This window comes from Gavia stellata, chromosome 12 (genome assembly GCF_030936135.1).
Source record: "Gavia stellata isolate bGavSte3 chromosome 12, bGavSte3.hap2, whole genome shotgun sequence".
In the NCBI taxonomy this organism is placed as follows: Eukaryota; Metazoa; Chordata; class Aves; order Gaviiformes; family Gaviidae; genus Gavia; species Gavia stellata.
In genome coordinates this window covers 20,321,947-20,344,466 of record NC_082605.1, presented here as the reverse complement: position 1 = coordinate 20,344,466, position 22,520 = coordinate 20,321,947, and the positions used below count along the sequence as shown (strand labels likewise).

Here is a 22,520-nt window from a genome sequence, read left to right as displayed (position 1 = left end):
CCTGTAGCTGAGCATCTCACCTCCACGAAAGGGAACCGCTGCGTAACTGGGTAAGGCAACACCAGCACCCAAGCGAATCCTTAGGCTCGGAGCTGCAGGATTAGGCAATCCTGGGAGCAGTTTATAACAGTGCTTTTGCTTTTAACTGTTTTCACAATTTATGACGAGAATTATGTGTAGCATTCAGTCTGGCATTTTTTTATTTAGTGCTTCATTTGCCTAAGACACAGATTAGCACAACTTTCTGTAAAACACCTATAGGACTCCTTCAGGCACCTCGGAAGGTGTGGGGAGCTGGGGAGATCAGGAGCCCGTTTGTGGTAACTGAAGACCTGCTCGCTCCGAGGAGCGTGCCATGCCATGCTATTGCATAAACCAAAAATGCTTAAGCAGAAAATAGTACTTGTTTACTTGGAAAGGTTATGGATTCTTCTGCATCTAGGACCATTTATATCTGGCTGTGGTTTCAATATACATATCACTCACAAGTACCATTTTGAAAGGATAAAATGGATGGCTGTGGGCTCTCCAAATGATAATCGTGTCTCTGTGGACTTTCTGCCATCCCGTATATTGGAGAAGGTTGCAAATAGTATGATAAGGGAAGGAAGCAGATGCAAGGTACCCTGTCTACGTGGTGACAAAAGTTGACTACTCGTTACGGAATAGCATATGGAGTTTACAGTCCTCTGGGTGTAGTTTTCAGAGCTTGGCTGAAGTACCACTACTCTATGTTACTGGCATGGTTTGCTGACCGTTTTGGAGAAATGATTTAAGGAATATTTGACAAATGGTATGAATGGCCTTTTCCAACGCGGACTTGTACCTCATTTTCCCAGATTTCCTCAGGACAATCTGCATTTTTTCATCTAGCACCTACCTTTTCATGGAGAGGGTGCTCTTTGCTTTGGAGTCAGTGTGACTTGGTAGACATGTGGCTGTGCATCAAAATTGCTTTCCTGCTAGAGCCCGTGCATGGCAGGCTTCGTTTGGAGAGAGGGTTTGAGGAGTCTCCTAAGGGTTACAGGGCTTGACCTTTCTTCTTCTGGTGGATTCCAGCTTTGAACAATTCCTTGCTAGGAATGAATCGGACACAGGCAATTTATAGTAGTTGGGTATCTGTGAGGCTGCACATCTACAGTGCTTTCTGATGAGATGCCCAGAGACACCGGGCATGGTTTTGCAGGCTAATGGCCATGGCTGCCCCGGTAGGAGCTGGAGGGTGACGGTGGCAGCGGGTACCTGGTGTGCTCGGAGCTGTCGGGGCACTCGCCGTCCGTGCAGAAACAAGCCTCAGGATAGGTATCAATGCGCTATTTGGTCACCGTGTCGGAGAGCCACATGTGGTGCTTATAATACCATATCTGTCTGCGAGGGAGCTGCTGGAGAGGCGGCCGGGTGACGGGTGCTCCCTGCGTGAGCTGGCGTTCAGCAGCGCAGCGAGTGCTTGCCAGATGAACCGAGGTGCCGGAGAGCCTGCGCTCCCGACGAACGGTGAGCAGGAGCTGAAAGCTGGAAGGGCAACTCCGCTTTTTACTGGCAATAAGAAATAGGAGAGGTAAGAGTTGAGTCGCATTCTTCTCATCCAGCAACTGCAATTGTAGGGAAGGGATGAGAAGCGTCCTCCTCTGTGCTATCCCCTGGGGAAATTGGAAGAGATACAGAAGGTGAGGTGGATACCTTTGGGATGTGGTGACCAGAAAATGGTGTAAGGACATTGCATCAGGTTGTGGTGTATTAGGCCACGGACATTCAGCGTCACAGGACACATCGTGATACAGTGGGCTGTGCAATATGCAGCTCTTGATGGCTCACTGCACTCTTCACGTTGCAGTCAAGTTCTCTGATTTATGGTATTGGTGGAACAGACTCATTTAAACTATTAAATTTGTTGGTGCGGAAATTAGCTTGAGCAAATACACAGCTAGCTGTAGACTGTTGCCTCGTTTCTCAAAAATATAGCAAAATTGATGGGGAGCTTTAAGCAAAGTCCAGACGTTTAATAATCTATGTGTTAAGTATCCGCTAAAAATACAAAAATTGATAGTATCTATAGAGCAGTGGGATTTCAAACTGTTGGAGTTGTTTTGTATAGAAAATCTATGGCAAGTGCTTATTTTTAAATGTCGACCACTGCTATTAGGTATTTATGACACTGGAAATGCAACAGAAGGTTAAAAGCAACCTGTAATACACCACAACGGCCGAAGGTTGGCTCAAATTAGCCCATAACCACAACTTGAAGAGGGTGTTTTACTCAACGTTAAATGTTGGAAACCATCTCGCATCGCTTCTCAGCGATCAAAAGCTTTGTGGAAGTGGTCACCACTGCGCAGGTAGTGTTGAGGATGCAGAAGCAATGAACGTAGGAGTTACAGGTGGCCAGGATCCTTTTAGATAAAGTCAAGTCTCCTGGGGATCAAGGACCTTCCTTTCTGTTCTATGTTCCTTTGTCCTCGTTCTTCTCTTTTCCCTGGTCCTTCAGCTGGGTGGGGTGGGAAGAGTAGTTTTTAGGCAGCGTTTGCAGGTTGTTTTTATGAAGCACCGATGTGAGAAAACTCCTGAATTCGACACAGCGACGGAAGGTGGGGCAGGTTCATGGCTCTGAGGGTAATTCTGACCCCCTCCACCGTGGGCCATGTTTTCTTTGGCTGGAGCATTTGACAAGGCTGACACATTTATGTACAGAGCTAGTATTTAACTTGGAATTTTACACATATGAATGATGAACTAAACAGAACTCATTTATTTTTTCCTTCCCGCTGTAGCTTTTTCTTTTTCTCTTTTGTTTGTTTTTTTTCAAATGTGAGGTTACATATTGCAGACAAGTCTCAGCATATCCACCCCTTGCTTGACCACCAGAATTAATAACTAGCCACATTCCTTGATGATTCTATAGGGATTGGAAGTTAGGCAGCTGAGTTTGCTATGCAAGAGAGTTAATAAAAATTTTCATTGCTGGAGGAAAGCTTATATACAGTAGTCTGTTTGTCCTGTATTTCAACCACCTGAGTCAGAGCCAAAAAAGCAATTGTCTACTACATATTTCAAACAGATGCTGAGGGGTAAAAGGAGTGACTAGAATTCACAGCAATAAAATGCTGGCTCTTTAAGTTCCCTTGAAGGAAGTGAACCCATAAAATTTTTGCTGCTGACTTGTTTGTCCAGTTCTTTGAAGTATTTAACATTAATTTAGTCTGCAAATCATTGCCACCTCAATTTTTCATTGAAGTATCGAAGCCTGCTAAACACATAACCTTGGAGTGCACAAAAAAAATGATTCCTTTAGCAGATATGTTCATTTAGCAGTTATCCATTTGAAAACGTATTAGTGACGCTGGTGGTAGGGTATGCTGTAGGTGTTTGCAAAGGAAAACTTTTTGGACAAGTTTATTTTTTATGGCTATTAATTTCACTTGCAGTAGGTAAGTGTATTTTAAGTGGTGGTCTTCCACCTGTTTCCTCCCCGATGCTCTTTTCTGTTAGTAACGCCCATCGCTGTTCTGTGTCCGAAACCAAGGTGGGGGGCCGGGATGGTTGTCTTTGATTGAGTAATGGACCGTGCAAGAATTGTTAGAGGTTGTAGCCGTTCAGGAGTAGATGTGCCCGTCCCGTGCTCGCCACCGAGCACAGCAGCAGCGGGGTGGGAGGCCGTGGCGGCGCGGGCTGGCGTGCTGGTGGCCACCCTCGGTGCCGCAGAGGGTCCAGGGCCTTTTGGGCTATGCCCAAAATTTCGGGAAATCAAAACGGATCGATGACAATCCCGCTCATGCCAAGTGAAGATGAAGGGAACGTGTCGTCTTGTCTCAAGCTGTGTCTTCCAAGCAGTCTTCAGGCTCAGACAGGCAAAATGTCCATGAGAGTCATTCTTCTTGCCTTTTTTGCAAGAAGAGCTCAGATTAGTCAGCAAGTGGTGGATGACCTGGCAAATGACTGAGGTTAGTTATTGCTATGGGATCCTGATCAACAGCCCCCCCCCCCCCCCCCTTTTTTTTTTAGTCCCATTTTGGCTTCTTCCATGTAAATTTAAGTTTCTCCCCTCTCCTGAACCTCGTGCCGTGGGCGATAGGGAGGAGAAGACCCCTTGCCCCACCGCCGTGGGCTGCAGCAGAGCCGAGCCCTGCCCTGGCCCTGCCCACGGCGATGCTGCTGGGACCCAGCGGTGGCTCGAGCGGAGGACATCAGCTGTGAGGGGAAGTTTAAAAAACGCCATCAAGCTTAAGCCGGAAAAAAATACCAACGCAGAGGGTGTCAATTGAAAAGCAGCAGGGTGGGAAAGCTACTGTGCGGTAGTGGGAATGCAGCAGCCTCAAGGCCCTTTAAATGATTGGTGACACACGAGAGATATTGTTAAATTACCTTTTTTATTGGTTCTTGAGTCTTATGTCTTAAAAGACTATTCTTTGAAAGAAGTCAAGAGAATCCTTGTACTTGGTTTAGATACAAACCAGAGATGCAAAAGGTGGATGTGGATCTGGACCTGAACTTTTCCAAAGCCTGGGGAGTATTTTGGGCTGGGATTTTTGGTGGGTGACCTGTCTCTCTTTGCCTGTGGTGGTTTGGAGACCTGTGCGCGGCGTTAACCTGCAGCAAGGTCTGGCTTCAGCCGGCGGGATGTTGGCATTTTGGTGTGCTTCGCTGCCAAACAGGGAAATAGTGAAATGTTTCCGTGGAGGTGTCTCACGGTTGTTTAAAGATTAAAAGGAACATTTTTTGGTTTGTTTTCAGCACCAAAAATTGAATGAGGATTTACCAGTATGTAAATCCACTGATTACATTGAAGAGAGGACCAGAAAGTGTTTGAGCTTAGTTATGCTAGTAAGCAACCAGAGAAAAGGTTTTTTGCATCTAATTCTACTTCTAAATGTTCAAAACTCCTTGTCTGTTTGTAGTTCATGAATATTGTTTCCAGTGTTGAACTCTTCTCATCTCTGTGGTTTAGTTGCCCCGTCTGTAAAATCTGGGTGCTGGTAAAGAGGCTTTTTAAGTTCGTTGAAGGACTTTAAGATCATTTGGGGGGACGGTGTACGGTAGTAGTTTGCAAGAGAATTTGGGACACAAGCTTAATGAAGGCTCACTGGTGAAACACTTACTTTAATTCAAACGCTTCTGGTTAAGACTTTCTCTCCAGCCTGCATGGTCCCGTATTTTACATTCGCTCCCAGCATGGACTTCCTTTGCTCAAGGTCCCATAGGTAAGCCACAAGACCAAAATATACTACGGGGCCTCATACCAAAAACTGGAGTGGGAAATTGTAACCAGCCTAATTTTTCATGACGGTAGAACAATGGCTGAGATTGTGTTCTGGGTCCAAAGGTGGCCGCCGGGACAGCCCCGTCAGCCTCCGCACAGGCAGCTTTGCCCCCTCCGTGGGCTGCGGTTTGGGCTGGGACCGAGCTGTGGCCCGCGGTGGCCCTTCGTGTTTCTCCTGCGCTGGAGCGAGATCATCGTGGTGACGAGTTCGCGCCGGGAGGTGAGGGCTGAGCGCGGCTGTCGCCCGGAGAGCCCCGTTTTCTGTCTGCCAGCTGGGGAGCAGCTGCAGGCGGATGAGACCAAGAGGGATAATGGTGATGCTGAATGGGAAAAGAGGATTTCTGAACCTGAAAAGGGCTGTTTACGTATCATAAACCCCTTTTCAACGTTGTAAACCCTTTGAAAGCAGCCCCTCTGCCTCCTTTTTGCTCTGTGCAGCAGCAAGCGTCCAACTTGGCTCTCTAGTAACAGCAGCAGTTCAGTACGGTTTTTGTAGCACTCGGGAGGAATGGGGAAAATTTTGAAAAAAATCCCAATTGGCTAACAAATTTCAGCGTTTTTTGATTGTATGCTAACTCCTAAACAGCAGGCTGGCATCTACAGAGTGTTGAAAAATGCTGTGAATTGGTAATTATGAATTACAGCAGGAGATCAGTTCGGCTTAGTGTTTCCAAAGCCTCAGAGATCAAAAGGTGCCAGTGAGAAAGATAAAGTATCGAGTGGCAGTGAAGATGCCAGGCTGCCTGAAACTTAGTTTCACTGTCTAGTTTGAGAAAAAAAAAAAAGTTGTTGCTGAATTTTGCAGGGGTGGGGGGGAAAGAATGTGGGTAACATTTCTATTGAGGCAGGGACTATTTCCAGGAAAACTAATGAGCATGTGAAGCAATTGCCGAGGTGCTTTTAGGTTTTTCTATTTTTGTCTGTTTTATCTATTAGTTTACCTGATAGAGCAGTAATTAAATGAAGAAAAGCAGCATGAAGAAGCAAGAGGGCAGGATAAACGATGGCTTGTTCTTTCTTAATTTTCCACCAAACGCAGAGCAATGCGACCATGTTTTTTTTTTTAAGCTGCGAAAGTATGTATTTCCCTTTTTCGTACTCTTTTCTTTTCAGCTGTCATTTCCAGGAAATGGCACTGTCAGACGATATATGTACGTGTCACGTTTCAGCCCGGTGCGGGCCGGCGGTGTGCGGGGGGGTCAGCTCACCCCCGGTTCACCGCTGCCGTGCCCTGGGCGAGGTGGAGCCCGGGTCCCCAGGCACCCGGGACCCCTGCGCATTTGTGCTTGGACTCTTGGGTGCTGTGCCATGGTAAGGAGCTGGAGTTGTCTCCCGGGTGGGTAGCTCCCGGGCTTCTAAGAGCATCAGTAGATACGGATGGAGGTTTTGAAGCGGTGGATGTCAAGGGAAGCAGAGGATTTGTGAGCATGGCACCTAGGCATCACCTCCAGCTGCTCAGAGGGTCCCAAGAAGAGTGAAGTTAATCAGCAGTAGAAATGGTCTGGTTTTAAGACGGCGGAAAACCTCCTTTGCTTTTGCCAAGCTCTTATCCAAGGAGGAGGGCAGTCTTTGCTGGAGGGCAGCCCGTCTGTCTAGGGTGTGTCTAGTAAAAATTGATGATATTTTTCACCAATTCCCCAGATGATTGGCAAAATAAGGGTAGTGGCAGACTCCTTATAACTCTCTTCCCTTTCTGCATCAATTATGCGTCTTTGCGAGGCAGAGCTTTGAGTCAGCTCTCCTTCATTTCTCTCTTGTGGTTGCTCCCAAGGGAGAGGGTCTCTTGATAATAGGAGCTACATCAGTTCAGAGAAGAATACAGTTCTGTTCCCTTCTCAAATGACATATGACTATCAGGCATCTCATGAGTTTTCTGAGTGGGCACATGAATTGAACCTTTTAGGAGTCTCGGTGATTAATGGCCTGATGGGTGGGAAGCAGACGCTCCTTACAGGTCTCGGGGATCTGCCGGGTGGAATTAAATAGCTGCCACGTTAGCGATGCCCTTTTAGCCTTCTGAGCTCTCCTGCGAACGTCACCAGCGCCGCACGAAAAAGGAAACAAAAGTTGGCCGCAGGGTGGGTTAGGGGATTTTTTTACTTTTGTTTTTGTTGCCTGTGTGGTGGTGTGTGGGTTTTTTTACAGCGCAAGCACAAGAGATGTTTTAATTAGCCCTGGTAGGATTGTTTCTTGCCTTATATGAAACTAATTATGAAGGATCGTGGATACATTGGCATGGCTGCAGTCCTTGTGTCTCAACCTGGCTTCCTAGGAAAAATCTGTAACGCTGCCGGTGTCTGCGGATAGGGCTGGATCCCAGTGCCAATGTCAAGTGGGGATTTTTTCCTAATATGGACAGTAGTCCACAAGGAACTGGATGAAATCCATCGAAGTAACGTCGCCAGCAGCTAGTAGAAAGTTTGGCTATACTCTGCTTGGACCAGCCCCGAGTTAGAGACCAGAAGGTAAAAGGCTTTGTTGCTCCGTTACTTGAGCTCGCGTGGCTGAGCGTAACGTACTGAAAGCACAGACCCGGGGATGCTGACAGGAGGTGATGCCTGTGCAACAGTTCCCTGTGCAAGTAGCTGTACAGTTGTGGCTTTTGCAAGACGAAGCTTTTTTGTTTTGCTTTGCTTCTTGTTCTGTTTTGTTTTCCCCCAAAGAAGGCTCAGAGCAGGCGCTGCACACCCTCCAAACCCTTTCCCTTTCTAGTTTTTCGGGAGGTATGCCCCCCTTTACCTTCTGGCCTAGGACCGCTGAAGTACAAGTGTTGCCACTCACGAAGCTTTCCACTTGTCCTAATTTTGACAATGTGAAATTTGTGTATATAAATTTTTATCTGTGGATTACACAACCAATGCCTTAAACTGGCAGTGACAGCTCATTTCTGGTCAGCAGTAAATGCTAGGTTTGTTTCTAGGGAAAATATCATGAAGCAAGGGGGGGGGGGGTGTTGGTTTTTTTTAAGTCTCGTTGTTCTGTATTAGACAGAGACTGTTTTTAAACATCAGCATGTGTTTTTCTTCTTTGATGTTTTTCACAAAGAGGATTCTGCCTTCCACTTTAACAGAAGTCCCGTGTTCCTCTTATGTTGTTTTATGCTGCTAATGATGTCGCTTACTCAAATAAATACGTATGTGCGCATACATTTAAAATGCAACATTCCCCTTCAACACACCGCTGACAGGTAACAGAACTGATCTTCTTTAGTGATCTCCTGTGCCAGAATTTTCATGTTTTGAAATTAAAATGGATTCTCCTTATCTTCTCGTAGCCCCTTTGATCCACTGCCTGTGGGTGCATGGTGGCACTAGCGACAGAGGACGGGGAAGGCTCAGCCTGGCCTGGCATCGTTAGCTCCAGAGCATCAGCAGCCGTCCCGGTGAGGAGCGGCCATGCTCCCCGCACGCCAGGAGAGCAGCCTGCTTCCCACCGCGTCCCCCTGCGCTCGGTGCCAGGCGGGATGCTCCCCCTGGAAGTGCCCTGTGCGCACACCGGGCGTTTCTGTGATGCTCTTCCCTTTTCCCAGGGACCCCTTCAGTGCCTCGGCAGTGGAAACTTGGTGGGAGTTCTCTGTGGCGATACCCGCTTTCCAGACATCCCCGATCTTTTCCTTCCTCCTGGTAGCAGGTAGCTCCAAGGACTAAACTTGGAGAAGAGACCTGGGTTTATCTGTGCGACCAGCCTGTACCCGTGCCGAGAGCTGGCGTGTTTTTGTTTTTCCCGGCTATTCGTTCAATCCAAGGTATGTCATCTGTCGCTGGTTGCAAGTGGTGAACCGAATAGCTCGAACCTTTCTGCCAGGGCTCTGCTTGCAAGTACTGTCAAAACTGTTCTCAGTGATGAGTCAGTTCCTTTTTTTTTCCCCCCTCTTTTTTTTTCTTTTAATGACGAGTATGCAGCTAGTGTACCCATTAGAGTGTGCAGAGGGATGGCATAGAAATGAGGATACACATGTGTATGTATCGGATGCTGAAGAGCAGCGTTCTTGTTATAAATATAGCTCAGCCGTGTTCCTTCTTACGTTTCAATTTTATAATCCGTTCCAGAAGATTTGGACAAAAATACTGTAGTGTAAGAGAGCATTAGTTTCTGGGTTCTTCAAATAATAATTCTTAGTACGGAAACTAGTAAATAAACCTTTAAAGATGGGCAAGATGACATCTTCCCTAGTTCTAGGAATTGGTCTTGGGGTATAGATTTATGAAAGGTAAAATAAAGGACAAGTAGAAGCAGGAGCAGAACTGTATGTTTTATTTTTTTAGTTTATTGCTAAAATGTATGAATCGTCCTTTTTTGTTTGTTTTATTGGTGTGATTATATATGATCTATCTTTATATGTATACTTTTTAGACCTGGTGGGCCCACTGTGATTAAATGTTTGCTTTGAATACGTGTCCAGCGTGTTAACTTTTCACAGTGGAAAGTTGTTAAATACATTTTTATACAAGGGAGGCAAAAAGAAAAAGGGGGGGGGGAGAACCTAAGGAGATTTGTTAAATGTATGGAAACCCTTATTGGCTGAATTATATAACTGAATTCATTCAACATGCTCGGTGTATCTTGTTCTCCTTTCAGTATTGCCACTCTGTTCATCACCCCTTTTAGTGCTTTAGGCATATGGCATGCAGTACATCCAGGGAAGTGTCAACAATATGGCATATGTTATACATACTGATCTTGATACACCGTAGAAAATAATGGGCCTAACTTTAAAAGGCACGGTGCTAAGAATAGAGCATGCTGCAACATGCAGACAGTGAATCCGCCATGAATGTCATGTTTGAAGACAAAAAGAGCTGTATTTTTCATTACTTTTGTGGCTTGGTTGGTATTTTGGCGTTGCTGCAAATGAAAAAGATTACGGTCAGATGAGCGCAGGCTGGATCTTCGTGCGCCTGACGCTGGTCCCACGGACTCTGCGGAGACTTGGGGGTCAGAGACGGTGGCAGGGTGGGTGCGTGCGTGTGTGCGGGCAGGGAGCTGCGGGACCTGCCCGCCCCGTCCTCCAGCGCCCAGGGCTGCCCGTGTGAGCCGAGGTGGGGACGGGCAGGGACGAGGTGGGGACAGGCAGGGACGTGTGCTGCCGACACCCATCCGCGGGAAGGGGGACGGCGACGGAGGATGTCCTGATGCGTTTCCAGGAGTCATTAGAGGGTCGCATTAGCTCACCACTTAGCTCTGTCTCCGCGCTGTAAATGAGCCTGCACAAGCAGATTGCTACGCTTACATTAAAACCACAGTGGTGGAAATGAGTCTTTCCAAAGACTCTTCCAAAGATCTGCCCATTAGGATCTGGCCGTGAGATCAGGGCTCTCATCTGGACTGGGAGCAGTAAAATGAAGATGAAACGCTCTGTTTCTCATTTCTGGATCCTGGTCTTACTCAGCTCCCCGTTTCGCAGTGAATCCTTTGTCCCCGGGAACGCTCATTTTTAAATTAGAAAAAATTTAAACAGAGGGTCCTTTGAAACACCCGGCCTGAAAGTTATTCCTGGGAGTCTCACCTTCAAAATAAATGATTCATACCGTCATATAGCTGTATGTATATGTGTATGTCTGCGTTGCTGTTTATTGTGCTGCACTGGCCTGGCTCTGAAGCTGTAACATCTGAAGTGCAGAGAAGCAGCGACTGGAGAAAGAAATATCTTCTTTCCAACAAAGACCCAATATTTGTCCATTATCTCTACGGCCATTTTAGCCATTCTTGATATTTGCAGAACTGCGCAGATCACCGCACAGATAAAATGGAACAACAAAATATTTATTTTAAATCTTTGTTGAACGCTGAACGTTTTGTGCATGTTTATGAGGGTTAAACATTAATAGCAGATGTTGTTAATGAATAGAAGGCTTGAGCCAGCTTCTGAGACCTTTTAGTTAGTACATGAATTCTCTGGTTGATGACAATACTTGTAACATGCCTAATTATGAAGTAGTGTTCTAATCAAGCCTTGAATAACTGAAGAATTTCCCCTCCTCTTTTGCGGTTATTTCAGTGGCACACACACGGATCGCTTCAGTGCCTGTGCTTATTCTTAGTGATTTTTCTTTTCTTAGAACATTCATTGAGGTTTTCCCCCCAAGAAGCACGTTGATGCACGCTGAACGTCAGCGCAGGAGCGTGCGCAGGCGGCTGCGCGCACGTCCCCTCCGTCCCGTCCCGTCCCGTCCCCACCGGCAGCTGAGCTGGTGCCAGCCTCTGAAGTTGTTGTCCCAGTTTGCCACGCTTCCAGGTGAAGTACGTGAAAGTGATTATAGGTAATAAATATCTTTTTTTTTTTAACTTATTGCAGAGGCAGTTTTTCCCCTGTTAATGAGGGTAATTTGACTTGGTTGAAGGATTGCAGTTCTTAAGAATTAATGCAGCAATCCAATTCAAAGATTTAAAGAGATCTAAGATTTTTCACAGGTCGTGTGCTAGTGAATGTGCTCCTATCACATAGCAGCTAATGGACTTGAACAACAGTCTGTCATTTACTGTTACCTCAGTGTATAGCAGCTTTGCCCTTGATAGCAAGTATACTTTCCCAGCAGTGCAGGTTATTTAGCAGTGCGGTATATTTGTAACACTTTTAAGAGACAGTATCCTGTTTCTAACAGCCCTAATTACTGGATAAAGCGAGGTTACCTTTCTGACTTTCTTAATTAGGTGTTCGGATCCTAATCTGTGCAAGCCTAAAGTATTCTGTGCTCTAGTAGCTGACTCCTCATTTTTTTTCGGATTTGTCTCTACGTATACACATACATGAAATAATTTCTGTGTTGCATTTTCCTTGTATCAATGCACAAAGGTTAATTACATAAATACGGAGCGTTAGGCACTAGCCTCCTCAAGGTCCCACTGTTTTCAGGGATGCATTATTACCTTTTAACAGTGTTTTGTAATGACTTATTTGTAAATGCTGTTGGAAATATTCTGCTTTCTTGATCCTATTAGGTTCCTGGATATTAAAAATCCTATTTTAAGGTAATTAGAAGGATTCTCTTCTATTTAAATGTGTGTTCTCTAGACAGTGTCACTCTATACTCTGCACACAAGAACCTTTGTTCCTTAATTAGAAAAAGGACTAGAGCTCATTAATTGTGGGTACAAAGTGACGTCTGCTCAAATGGAGAAGCAATAATACAGTTTAAATAATGATTGATTCTACGTTTTAAGCCTTATACTATTTCGTACTGATAGTGATAAATAAGCAACATATAATGCAGGTTGCGAAGCATTGTGTTAAGGTTTTTATTGAAAGATCTCTTTTTGCAAGGCTAAACCTCCGTCGGGCACAATAAATAAAGGATGGATGGTACGTACACAGTATCTGCCGTTTAGAAAAGTCGGCATTTGTCAACAGTCGCACCATAGCGGTAGCTGAGATGTTGGAGCATCCAGCATCCATACTTCAGAAAATGAAATAATTGTGGTAGCTGTGCAGTCAAAAGCAGTTTGGATCTTGGCCTTATAGAGCTATTATTGTGATGAAAAGAATATTTTAATTACTGCTGGCAAACAGGATGAGTTATAAATGTTTTGAGTATTTAGCAGGGTGTGATTTTGGAGGATGGAGACAAGTGTGCTTCGTCCTCTGAATTTTACCATCTCCCTGCCATCCCCGTGGGAAGAGAAGGGCGCAGCTCGGGAAGTTAAACCCAACACTCTTTGCCAAAAGGCTTGTATTTATATGATGGCCGCAGAGCAGGGGTGGTCCGAGATGTGCACCACGCATCGCCCGAAGGCGGGGTGAGCTCCTAGCGAAGGCCGTCCCCAAAAATCAGGAGCCCATTGGCGCTGAGCTCGGGTGTCCCGCTGCCAGGGCGGGATGCCGGGACGGTGTCTGTGTGGGTTCGGAGTTTGGGTCTTTTGTCACCTGAAGCTCTCCAAAAGTCAGGGCTGGGGAGGGCAGGTCGTTGGGACGTGCGTCGTTCGAGGGCGATGCCCCTCAGGCTCCCCAGCCTGCGTCTCCATCTCCTCCACAAACCCCGCGGTGCCTGCTCCTCTCCTTGCCACACCTTGCCTCGGAGACTTGAGAAAGAGAAAATCAGTCTCATTTTTCTAACCCTAACGAAAACCCACATTAACAAGGCAAAGCGTTTCCTACGTGAAGACTAGGAAAGTTGGAAGATGGAGTAATTAGGCTTGCTTTTCCTGCTAATAGTTTCACGAATCAAAATGGGGAATGCTAGAACAGGGTATGTATTTCGCTCAAAGCGTATTGGTGCTGAAAGAACCCCAGACAATGGGGGTTTTCTGGGTATTCTTCTGTGCTGTATTCCTCTTGGTGGGAAAGAAAAATAGTTTTTAAAAGATAAAAAACCTGTTCTTCAATTGACTATGCAAAAATCTTATTGCAGTATTTATTCCAAACCTGCACACATAATGTTCAGTCAAGGAGAAAACAGCAAAAAACAGTTGTTGATGGACTTAGCAGAGAACTGGATTAAATAAGCATTAGTCTACTGAAGCTGATTACAGGAATATGAAAATGCAGTATCTTAATGGTACATATTTTCATGTGGCAGCTCAGTTGCCTTTCATTTTGCAGCTAATATGTCTATTCTTATGAGTCATTTACTTCTTTAATTACCTTTTGCAGGCAAGGCACCATGGTATATTAATGTGAATGATTTTTACTGCCAGTTTATCATACAATGCCCCAGAAGTTGAAAGGCGTAATTGACTTGGAAGAGCAGCTCATGAAGGAAACAATATTTAGTTGACAGTTTTCCTTGTACTCTCTGTTGACGTTTATGAGTTTACACTATGCTAAAGGAGTAATAAACACAATTTTCTTTCAATAACAGGAAAGAGTCGCTTTTAAAATACATTTGTGGAAAACAGATTTGTTCATTTCTTGACTAGCATAAAATAATGCGTTTCCAGTGATGAGATGTATATAAGATTGTCAATTGAATTAAACCTCGGAAGGTGCGTTTATAACCTGCCTTAGAGCGTTAAAAGATATCTGGGTGCACGTGAATCGAATCAATTTAATGAATATTTAAATTATACACAGATTTGGATAAATCATACTCGGATCTGCCTGCTAGATTATTTGGTGGCCTTCTCTTGCCGTCAAGTGTGAAAGTGGGACGTGGGAATTCAAGGGGCGGCGGAGGCTCTGTTTCTGGAGATGGAAAACCGCTCGTCAGAAAGCTCTTGGTAAACCCCAATCGGGGGATTATTGCGGAAACTTTCTATAACTTTCCCGAAGCCCCCGGCTTGGGGAAGGTTTGAAATCAGCTTTGCAATCCATCAAAGTCCGTTTTCTTCTGGAATGCTACTTTTATTGAAATGACCTTGTCGAATCGCAGCCTCCTTTTTCCAAGCATCCCCAGGCCCGTGCGCAGGTATGATTAATCATCCCATCCCGCTTTAATTAATTTAAAGGCGCACGCGCCCAGGGTGGGAGCGGGCAGGCGGCGGGCGAGGAGACCGCTTCCCCGCTCGGCTTGCAGAGAGTTAAACTTCTCACAGTTTTCCCCGATTGTTTGCAGTTCAGCCCTCTGCAACATAATGAAAGTTTTCGAGCCATCTGTTGTTAAGCTGGCGGTGAGCAAGGCCAGTATATCCAAACAAAGTGCTGGCCTGCTGTAAACTGAACCTGTCAGTTTAGCATAGCTGGGCTGACCTCCCCAGGCGCGGGGCAGCGGCGGTACCAGGCACTGGCTGCCTGCTCGGCTTCCAGGGGAACTACTTGGGGGGACCCTGTTTACTTTTTCCACTTAGCGTTCCTCCCACAGGCTTGAACTAGTTTATACTAAATCTTTAAATTGACACTGGTTTTTTTTTTTCCTGTTCTGAACTTTTTTCTTCCCCCCCCCCCCCCCCCCATTTTAGGGGGCACCAAAAAAATCTATTAAAACCCCGCGGCTGCTGGAATTTGAGCTTTTTGGAGGTCACATGCGGGGACACGGGATGACAACGCGGTGCGTGCGGGTGTGCCGGTGAGATTGTCTCTCAGCAGAAAGAGGCATGTTCCCAAGTATCCCAGCTTGCTTTCTAGCTCCTATTGTTCCCTTTGTTCTGTATTATTTAAGATCAGTTACTCATTTGCTTCTGAGGATTGGGAATAACAGGCAAGGTAGAGCGGAGCAACCAGCGTCTATTGTCTTCCTGCGAACCGTGGTTGCATCCAGAAGTGGCTGGAGCAGCCTTCCTCCTCCTCCTCTTCTTCACTTCTGCCCGGGGGGGTGGTAGTTTCAGCATAAGGTACTAGAGAATTTGAAACTTTCTGAGCAGGATTGCAAAGGTGAAGCTGGAGATGCCCTTTACTTGCAGGGCCGTGGGGTTGGGGGTTGTTTTCCTTTCTGGTTGGTACTAAATCGGCGCTGCTTTGGCCTCCCCCTCCTCTGCCTCTGTGCGTTTGTGCTTTTTCCAGTCTTGTTCCTCAGATTGCCTTCCCTCTTTCCTTCCTACATGAATGCTAGTTCATTTATTCCTGTTTGTCTGGGAGGTAATACGTGTCATTTCCCTGCCAATATTCACCCAACGCAAACGATTTTAACCGGTTTTAAGACTGGCAACCGAATTCGAAGCGCCTGTGCTGGGAAAGTGAGTATTAGGCATTACCTTTTTTCAGTGTTTGTTTTTTGGACTAGACTTACAGTAAATACCTTCATGCTACCGCTGCTGCCAAAATCACTCTTTCTCCTTTGTTTTCTATGCTTGTGCTATACCTGCTGGCCGGTCTTTGGCTGGTTTCAGGTGTGTTTTACTTACCTCACGATTCTTGGAAAGCAAGCCTGATTCTCAGTGACCCCAAATGCTGCAGGAGGAGTTTTACCTGAGGAAGAGCTGCCCAATTTGTGCCGTGCGTGAAACCAAGCTGCGCCTTTGGAAAAGCACATGGCAGCCTGTCCGTATCTTCACGGTGCATAGCAAATGTACCGGAAGCTCTGGAAAAGCTGTGAAAGTCGCTAAAAGTCGTGCTTTGCCTTTCCAGAAGACCCCACGGAGGGCTCGTGCGGGTCCCCCCGGGAGGGTGGGAGTGCCCAGGTGAGGGGATGCAGGGATGCAGTGTTTCGGGTTACATCCCCTGCCATGTGCGTTCGGGGCAAAAGGAGTACGACAGCGGTGAAAAACACTCAATTTTAAATTAAAATGACTGCACTTTACTAGGAAACCCCATCCAGCTCTAATCTGTTTGTAAGGTGACTGACACATAAAGTGCTTTTTGTTTTAAGGTAGAGGGAAATGCATTCAGGATAGAGTTTCTGGTATAAATGTCAGGTGCAACGCAGTGCACGCTCACTCAAAAAGTCAAGCAGATAACCTTGGCATTTAGGGACATTGCCTTGTATAAAATGAAATTGTATTTTGTTTTTAAAGAGGAGGACTACATTAAGAGGTCACCTATTAGCTGTGTTTTTGCTAGCTGTCTGAAACTCAGCTCTACTGTCTATTAAACTCAAACCACTGTGTAAACATTCCTGTGTTGTTCCTGGTCTCTACAATGGCCAAGGGGATCGGGTTTCACCTGCCTGCACATCTTCAAGCAATTAAAGCAATTAGCTTGAAGCCATTTCACATTCAAGGTCTACTGTGACATTCAAGTCCAGAAGAAGTCTAGGGGAAAAGAAAAAAGACGGCTGTAGAAGGGCCACTGTGCAGCGCCCGCGCGCAAATAACCTGCGAGGGGGTTTTTGGACTTCGAGCGACTTCCACGTGCGGTCGTGGGGCTTTGCAGCGGGCGTGCGAAGTTGCTGCTGCGAAAGGGAAAGCGGCAAAGAAAAAGCACCTAATGATGCTTTAAATTACGCTCAAGTTTTGCCTGTTTGGCGCTGGGAAGGGAGGGGAAGGAGAGAGGAATGGCAACATGATTTGGAACGGTAATTGGTGTGAAAGAATACGGTGTTGGTCTTATTTACTGACGTCTCTCCTGGCATGGAGATCATATTTTTCTTGTCGTTTAGGTGGGGATTTATTTTTGGTGTTTACATTGTAAAACTGCACTCATTCTGGCTAATGTATCCGTTACAATGACATTCAGCGTTGAGTTTAGTGATTCCAGCAGTAAGTCTTGAAAGCTGCTATTTTTTAAAAGGTTGGAGCAGATTAGTGGTGACCTTAAAAGATTAAACTAGTACAGTTTAAAGATAAATAATCAGCCTTTAGCACATTAGATAGCTACATAAGCATGACAGAAGGTGACTTTCTTACAACAGTTTCAGAATCCAGGAGGCATTTTTACATTTGTAACTTGACGGAGGCAGGGAGCGGTGTTTTGCAGCGAGCGAGACATCAACTGATTGCGCCACTTCAAATTGGTTAATACGGTTTTGAAGCCACAGTTTTCCTGTTGGTTTTATTATGCAGAAGAGGCTAATTTTAAAAGCTGTGCCTGCTGCAAAAGAAGATCTCGCTTTGCTGTCCCGGAGGGTGTTCTTAATCAGAAATAACCGCAGGCTAAATTATAATGTGGAATCCTGCTGCCCTTTAACCCAACACTGCTGCTCGTTCGGTGTTTGTTAACAAACAGCTCTAAGTACAAAATTGTTTGAGAATTACTTTTTCATTATATTTGCTGACTTCAATTAGAATAAGAAGCTTATTTGGGGAAGAAAAATTAAAAATGTATGGGTTTCTAGAGAAAGTTGCAGCAATTGTTTCCCGGCAAGTGCCATCTTTGGTAGGTATCTGCGGGCTCCGTGGCACACGTAATTCAATTTAAATAAAATTATCTCCCCAACTGGTGTTTCTGCGCCGGTGGGAGAGGCAGAGCTCAAGAGCATCCCAAGACTCAGCCCTTTGAAAGACGCACGAGCTAAAATGGTGGCAGGGGCTGAGGCCGGGGCCCCTCTTGCGCCGGGGCGGGGGGGATGCGATTCCCCGCTCTCCTAACGAAGAGGCACAGATTCCCCGTCCCTGCGGTGTTGCGGAGGGCTGGGCTAGACGCAAGTGGCACGGTGTCCTATTTTTATTTCGCTTTGAATACCATGTAATTGAAACGTACGCTCGGCAAATTAATTGGTGAGTTGAAGGTAAGAACTGCTGAGTTAGTAGAAGACGGCTCCTCTTTTTTTTCCCCCTCAAGTTTACATGCTGGAGCGGAAACGCCGTGGTACTCAGAAAGGAGGTGATGCCTCTGTAAAGCAGATCTTTCCCAGTTTTTTTTTTTTCTTTCTAGCTTAGTCTTCTGTTTCTATGATCTGCCTTTTGAACTGTTTTTGTGGCTGATCAGTTCCACCTAATATGTCTCTTGATTTCTGCTATTGTAATACTCAGACGACATGCTGTTCTCTTCATTTTTATAAGCTTTAGATGCTCCTGCCTGTCATACTCTGGCGGTTTATCTTCAGCGTCTGGATTTGCTTTCAGACTTGCATGTCTATCAAGCTGCTGTTGCTTTGAATGTGAGATCAAAAGAAGATGAATTCCAGTAAAAAATTTCCTTGTATGAAGAGAAGATTGGGGGCCTATGTAAACATCCCCCTGACAGCTCCCAATGAGTTATTTTAGCAGAGCATTAGCACCCAGAATGACAGACAGTCCAAGACTACACGCTAAATAACAAATCAGTCCCTTCAGCGGCAGCAGCACGTTGCCACAACAGCAATACATTTTCTAAAGGAATCCTGTTCCTCTTTTTTATTGAATATGGCTGTTCGACTGCTCATCTCTTCGCCAGCTGCCTCCGAGTGCCAGCCCCAGTTTACTTTTTCTTGACAATATCTGTCTCATGTCACCAATACGACAGAAGACAGGGCTTTGATAATTGGGTGGGGAGACGGGTAGTTAGTCATCGCCGGTTAACTAGGTAGTTTGGTTTAGGGGAGGGGAAGGAGAGGACGACGAAGGGAAAGCATCTGCCTGAGAGCTAAGGGCAGGCTTTCGGAGATGCTGGATGCAAGTCCTGTGCCCGAGACAAGTTGTGTTTTTTGGGTGGTTGGTTGTATTTCAGTTCAGGCAGTTAGAGAAAATAGCTCTGAAGCCCGGCCAGCCTCGCAAGCCGGTTTTAAGAGCAAGTTACCAGCGCCGTAGAGGGTAGGCAAGTCAAGCTTGGCTGAACTTACGTGCAAATAGGCATTTGCCTAGATGCAGAGGCGAGGTGTGCTTTTTGCCGCCGTTTGGTCTGGTTGAGGACGTAATTAGTTCTGCATGTTTCTGCTTACAGATGGGGAACCTAATAACGCAGAATTGCTAGATTTTTGCGCCTGGTCTAGTGCTAAACCCAACTTTGAGGTTACCTGCGAGCTCCGGCCGATCTCGCCGCTTCGCAAGGAGAGAATTAGGGAAGGAATGCTTTGCGGTTTCTTTGTCATTTAGTAAAAGCAGAGGTTGCTACTGTGGAGGCAGAGACCCGGTGGCTGCCGGCGAAGGGCAGTGCTCCAGCGCCGTCTCCCTCCAGCCTGCGCTCCGGCTGCACAGCACTTCCTGTTTATTCAAACATCTTTTTACCATTCTTCAGCCCCCGCTTCACAGAAACAGCCAGAAACACATCTCCAGCGCGAAGACGGAAATCTAAAGGCAGACAGTAAGAGCTTACTCTGTTAAACTCTTCGTTTTCTCTGCGAGCGCCGAGAGAAAAGGAGCGTGCAGGCAGGGCTGAACTTTTAACTGGCTGCCTTGCGCGGGCAGCTGGGCAGCGCAGGAGAGGGGAATCGCTGAGGTTTAAAGCAAGAGAAGCCGGTTCAGGTTGTTTGCTGCGGTGTTGACGACGAGGGTGGGTTTTTTGGCACGGCCGCGGCGAGGACCAAGTCCTCTTTCGGGGCGCCCGTCGCCTTGCGACGTCCCTCTGGAGCGGGTGCAGCCGCGGGTCACCGTCCCCGCCGCTCGCTGGGTGCTGCGGCTTCTCCTCGCACTTGCACAAGTGGCAAAAAAACCCCGAAAAACACCCCCCCCCCAAAAGAAAAGGAAACGTGGCTGCTGTTGGGGCAGCAAAAGGGAGAGGTGCAAGCCTGCCGAGTCACTTTTTGTTTTCCGCAAATTGTTTGCATCGTGGCTCTGGCACCGCTTGCGAACCAGCCTCGCTAATATTTGTACCAATTTCATGCTAATAAAAATCAGGCTGCTGAGACAAGCATGGCTATTATCTCATTCATATTACTATTGTTTAGACCTGTGGTACTACAAAAGGAAAGGGAAAGCGTGCTCACGCCGGGTAATGGTTGTTAACTTCTCACGTGAGGGATTTTCTCTGCAGTTTTTCAGTATTAATGATTGTTGTGTGAATGGTCTTCAGGGGTTGTTGGAAGATAGCGTAGATCCTCTGGGTAATCCGTGTTGCAACACGTATGCTGGATTTTTTCCTGTCTGTTCAAGTGACTTAAAAAAACTACTTGATGTTTCTCGGTTGTTTCTCCCCCCGCAAAAGTCCACTGAAATAGCAGGTAACTTTTTTTTTTTTGGGTAAGCATTCGTGGTGCTCACATAGTGTGAAGCATAAGAGAAAATGGAAAATATGCTGCCTGCCCTATGGAGAAAACCCATCCTCCTCGAGGCTTTTCCTGCCTCTCCGAGATCCAAATACACTTTAAAATTTTAAACTGCAAACCCCCATCTTCCTAGAAAAGAGAGCGAGCGAGAGAGAAATCAAGCTGTGTGTTCAGCCAAACCGCAAGTACAACAAACATATTTTTAAAATATATTGCTAGTCTGGCTTTTTAATGTTCAGAAGTTGTTCTGCTTTGCAGGGAAAAAAAAAAAATGGTGTTTGCAACTGCCTTAAGGACAATTTGTTTAACAGTAGGAGTAATTGCATGGGGAAAATGGAAAGAGTGACTGAAGTTATTTACTCAGATGTTAGTGTAGGTGTGGGGCAGAAAACTCACTGTGGGAACAGTGGGCTGCTTTTCTTGGTATCTTAGTCTATTTGATGACCATCAAATTTCCCAGCTCACTGGTTTTGTTTTTTCTGGATGGCATGTTTGATTATTTATCAGAAGGGAAAGGGAGTAGCTGAAGCAAATAAACATGTGACTGAGCTGTGTTTTGTTTTCCACCCAGAAGGCCGTGCCCTTTAACAGATATACAGAAAATAATAAACGTATTGTTTTATGATAAAAGGAAATTATGTGTATCATTTTCTTTAGCAAGGCCATTAACCCCTTGTGTTCGGTGGTCTCCGCCTTCTGGCAGCTTCTTGGCTTTGCAGCTGGGAATTAAAGGCACTTAAACCCCCCTCTTGTGTGGGATGTTTCCATGGATTACTGCTTCACCCCTTTGGATTTGCTGGATTTATAACGTGGTCGTTTCTGCCTCGGCGCATCCCCGGTCCTCTCCCCAGTCCTACTTGGGGTACGATTGACCAAACGAGAGGCACTTGGAATTTGTGGAAGGGTGCTGAGTTCTGAAGAAAACCTTGGGGAGCGCTGCTGGCGTCTCTTCGCCGCCGGTACCGGTGTCTGTGCAGCGCGAGGGGTTGCAGCTGTATTTGGTCCGTTATAGAGGGTGTCACTTCGTGAGATTCTTTCTGAAATGCCAGGTGTCTAGCGTGTAGCGTGTAGCGTTCCCTTTGTAATACTAGCTTAGGACAATGCTCATTATCTTCCCTGAAAAAAAAAAACCCCTATAAACTAAATCACTGTCAGGAAGTAAAATACAGGTTTGCCTCATCTCTGGGAAGCATGTTACATGCTTTAGCTGCTTTTACAGGATTAAAAGAAACAAGTTAAGACTGTCATGCACATGAAAGGAAACCGAGATGTGGTTTGTTTCACATTGTGCAGGTAGGTATAAATTTAATAGACTGACTTGCTTTCAAAATCTCTCTTTGTCTCCCCGAATCGCATGTCAGTTCCAGCGCGTTGATGAGCTCTGTGGTCCGTAATGGTGCCTGACTGCTGCTGCCCCGCAGGTGCTGGATCGGCGGGAGGGTCCTCCTCCTCCTCCTCGGGGATGTAGGTTCCCTCTACGGAACCGCTTCAGATCGAAACAAGGAAAATTTGCCTGATATCTTGAAGTTGCGTTCAAGTATGCGCATCGCTGCTTGGTCCGGGGAGGAGGAGGTGGATGCTTCGCCCGCCGGCTCCGCGGGGCTGGGGGGGTCTGCGCTCGGTGGGGACCTCAAATGGGTGGCAGGGACTGAAGCTGCAGGTTTAGTTTTAAGGGAGGAAGAAATGGCAGTCGAAATACCAGAGAGAGGAAGGGCTGGCAAAATAAGGACCTGAAACTTCAATGCAATGGGAAGAAGAAAGAGGAAACGAGCGGCTTGGGGCCAGGTGATGGGCAGGGGCTGGGCTGGGGGACATGCCCAACCACCCTGTGCCCGGTGGGTCCCTGAGGGTCGAGGGGGCTCGGGATGGGCTGGGGAACGGGGTTTGGGGTCAGCGCT

General features: G+C 46.3%; 1 protein-coding gene across 9 annotated transcripts in view; it reads left to right on the top strand.

The window, feature by feature from the left end:
• Positions 1 to 22,520, top strand: part of FOXP1 (forkhead box P1) — a 165,321-nt gene that overhangs the window by 22,493 nt on the left and 120,308 nt on the right. For 5 of the 9 annotated variants that reach the window (XM_059823394.1, XM_059823388.1, XM_059823392.1 and 2 more), the window contains exon 2: positions 21,851 to 21,856. The exons of the other annotated variants lie outside the window; for them this stretch is intronic. In XM_059823394.1, coding sequence (XP_059679377.1) covers positions 21,851 to 21,856 — 6 coding nt within the window. The remainder of the gene's footprint in view (positions 1 to 21,850; positions 21,857 to 22,520) is intronic. 9 annotated transcript variants of the gene reach the window in all.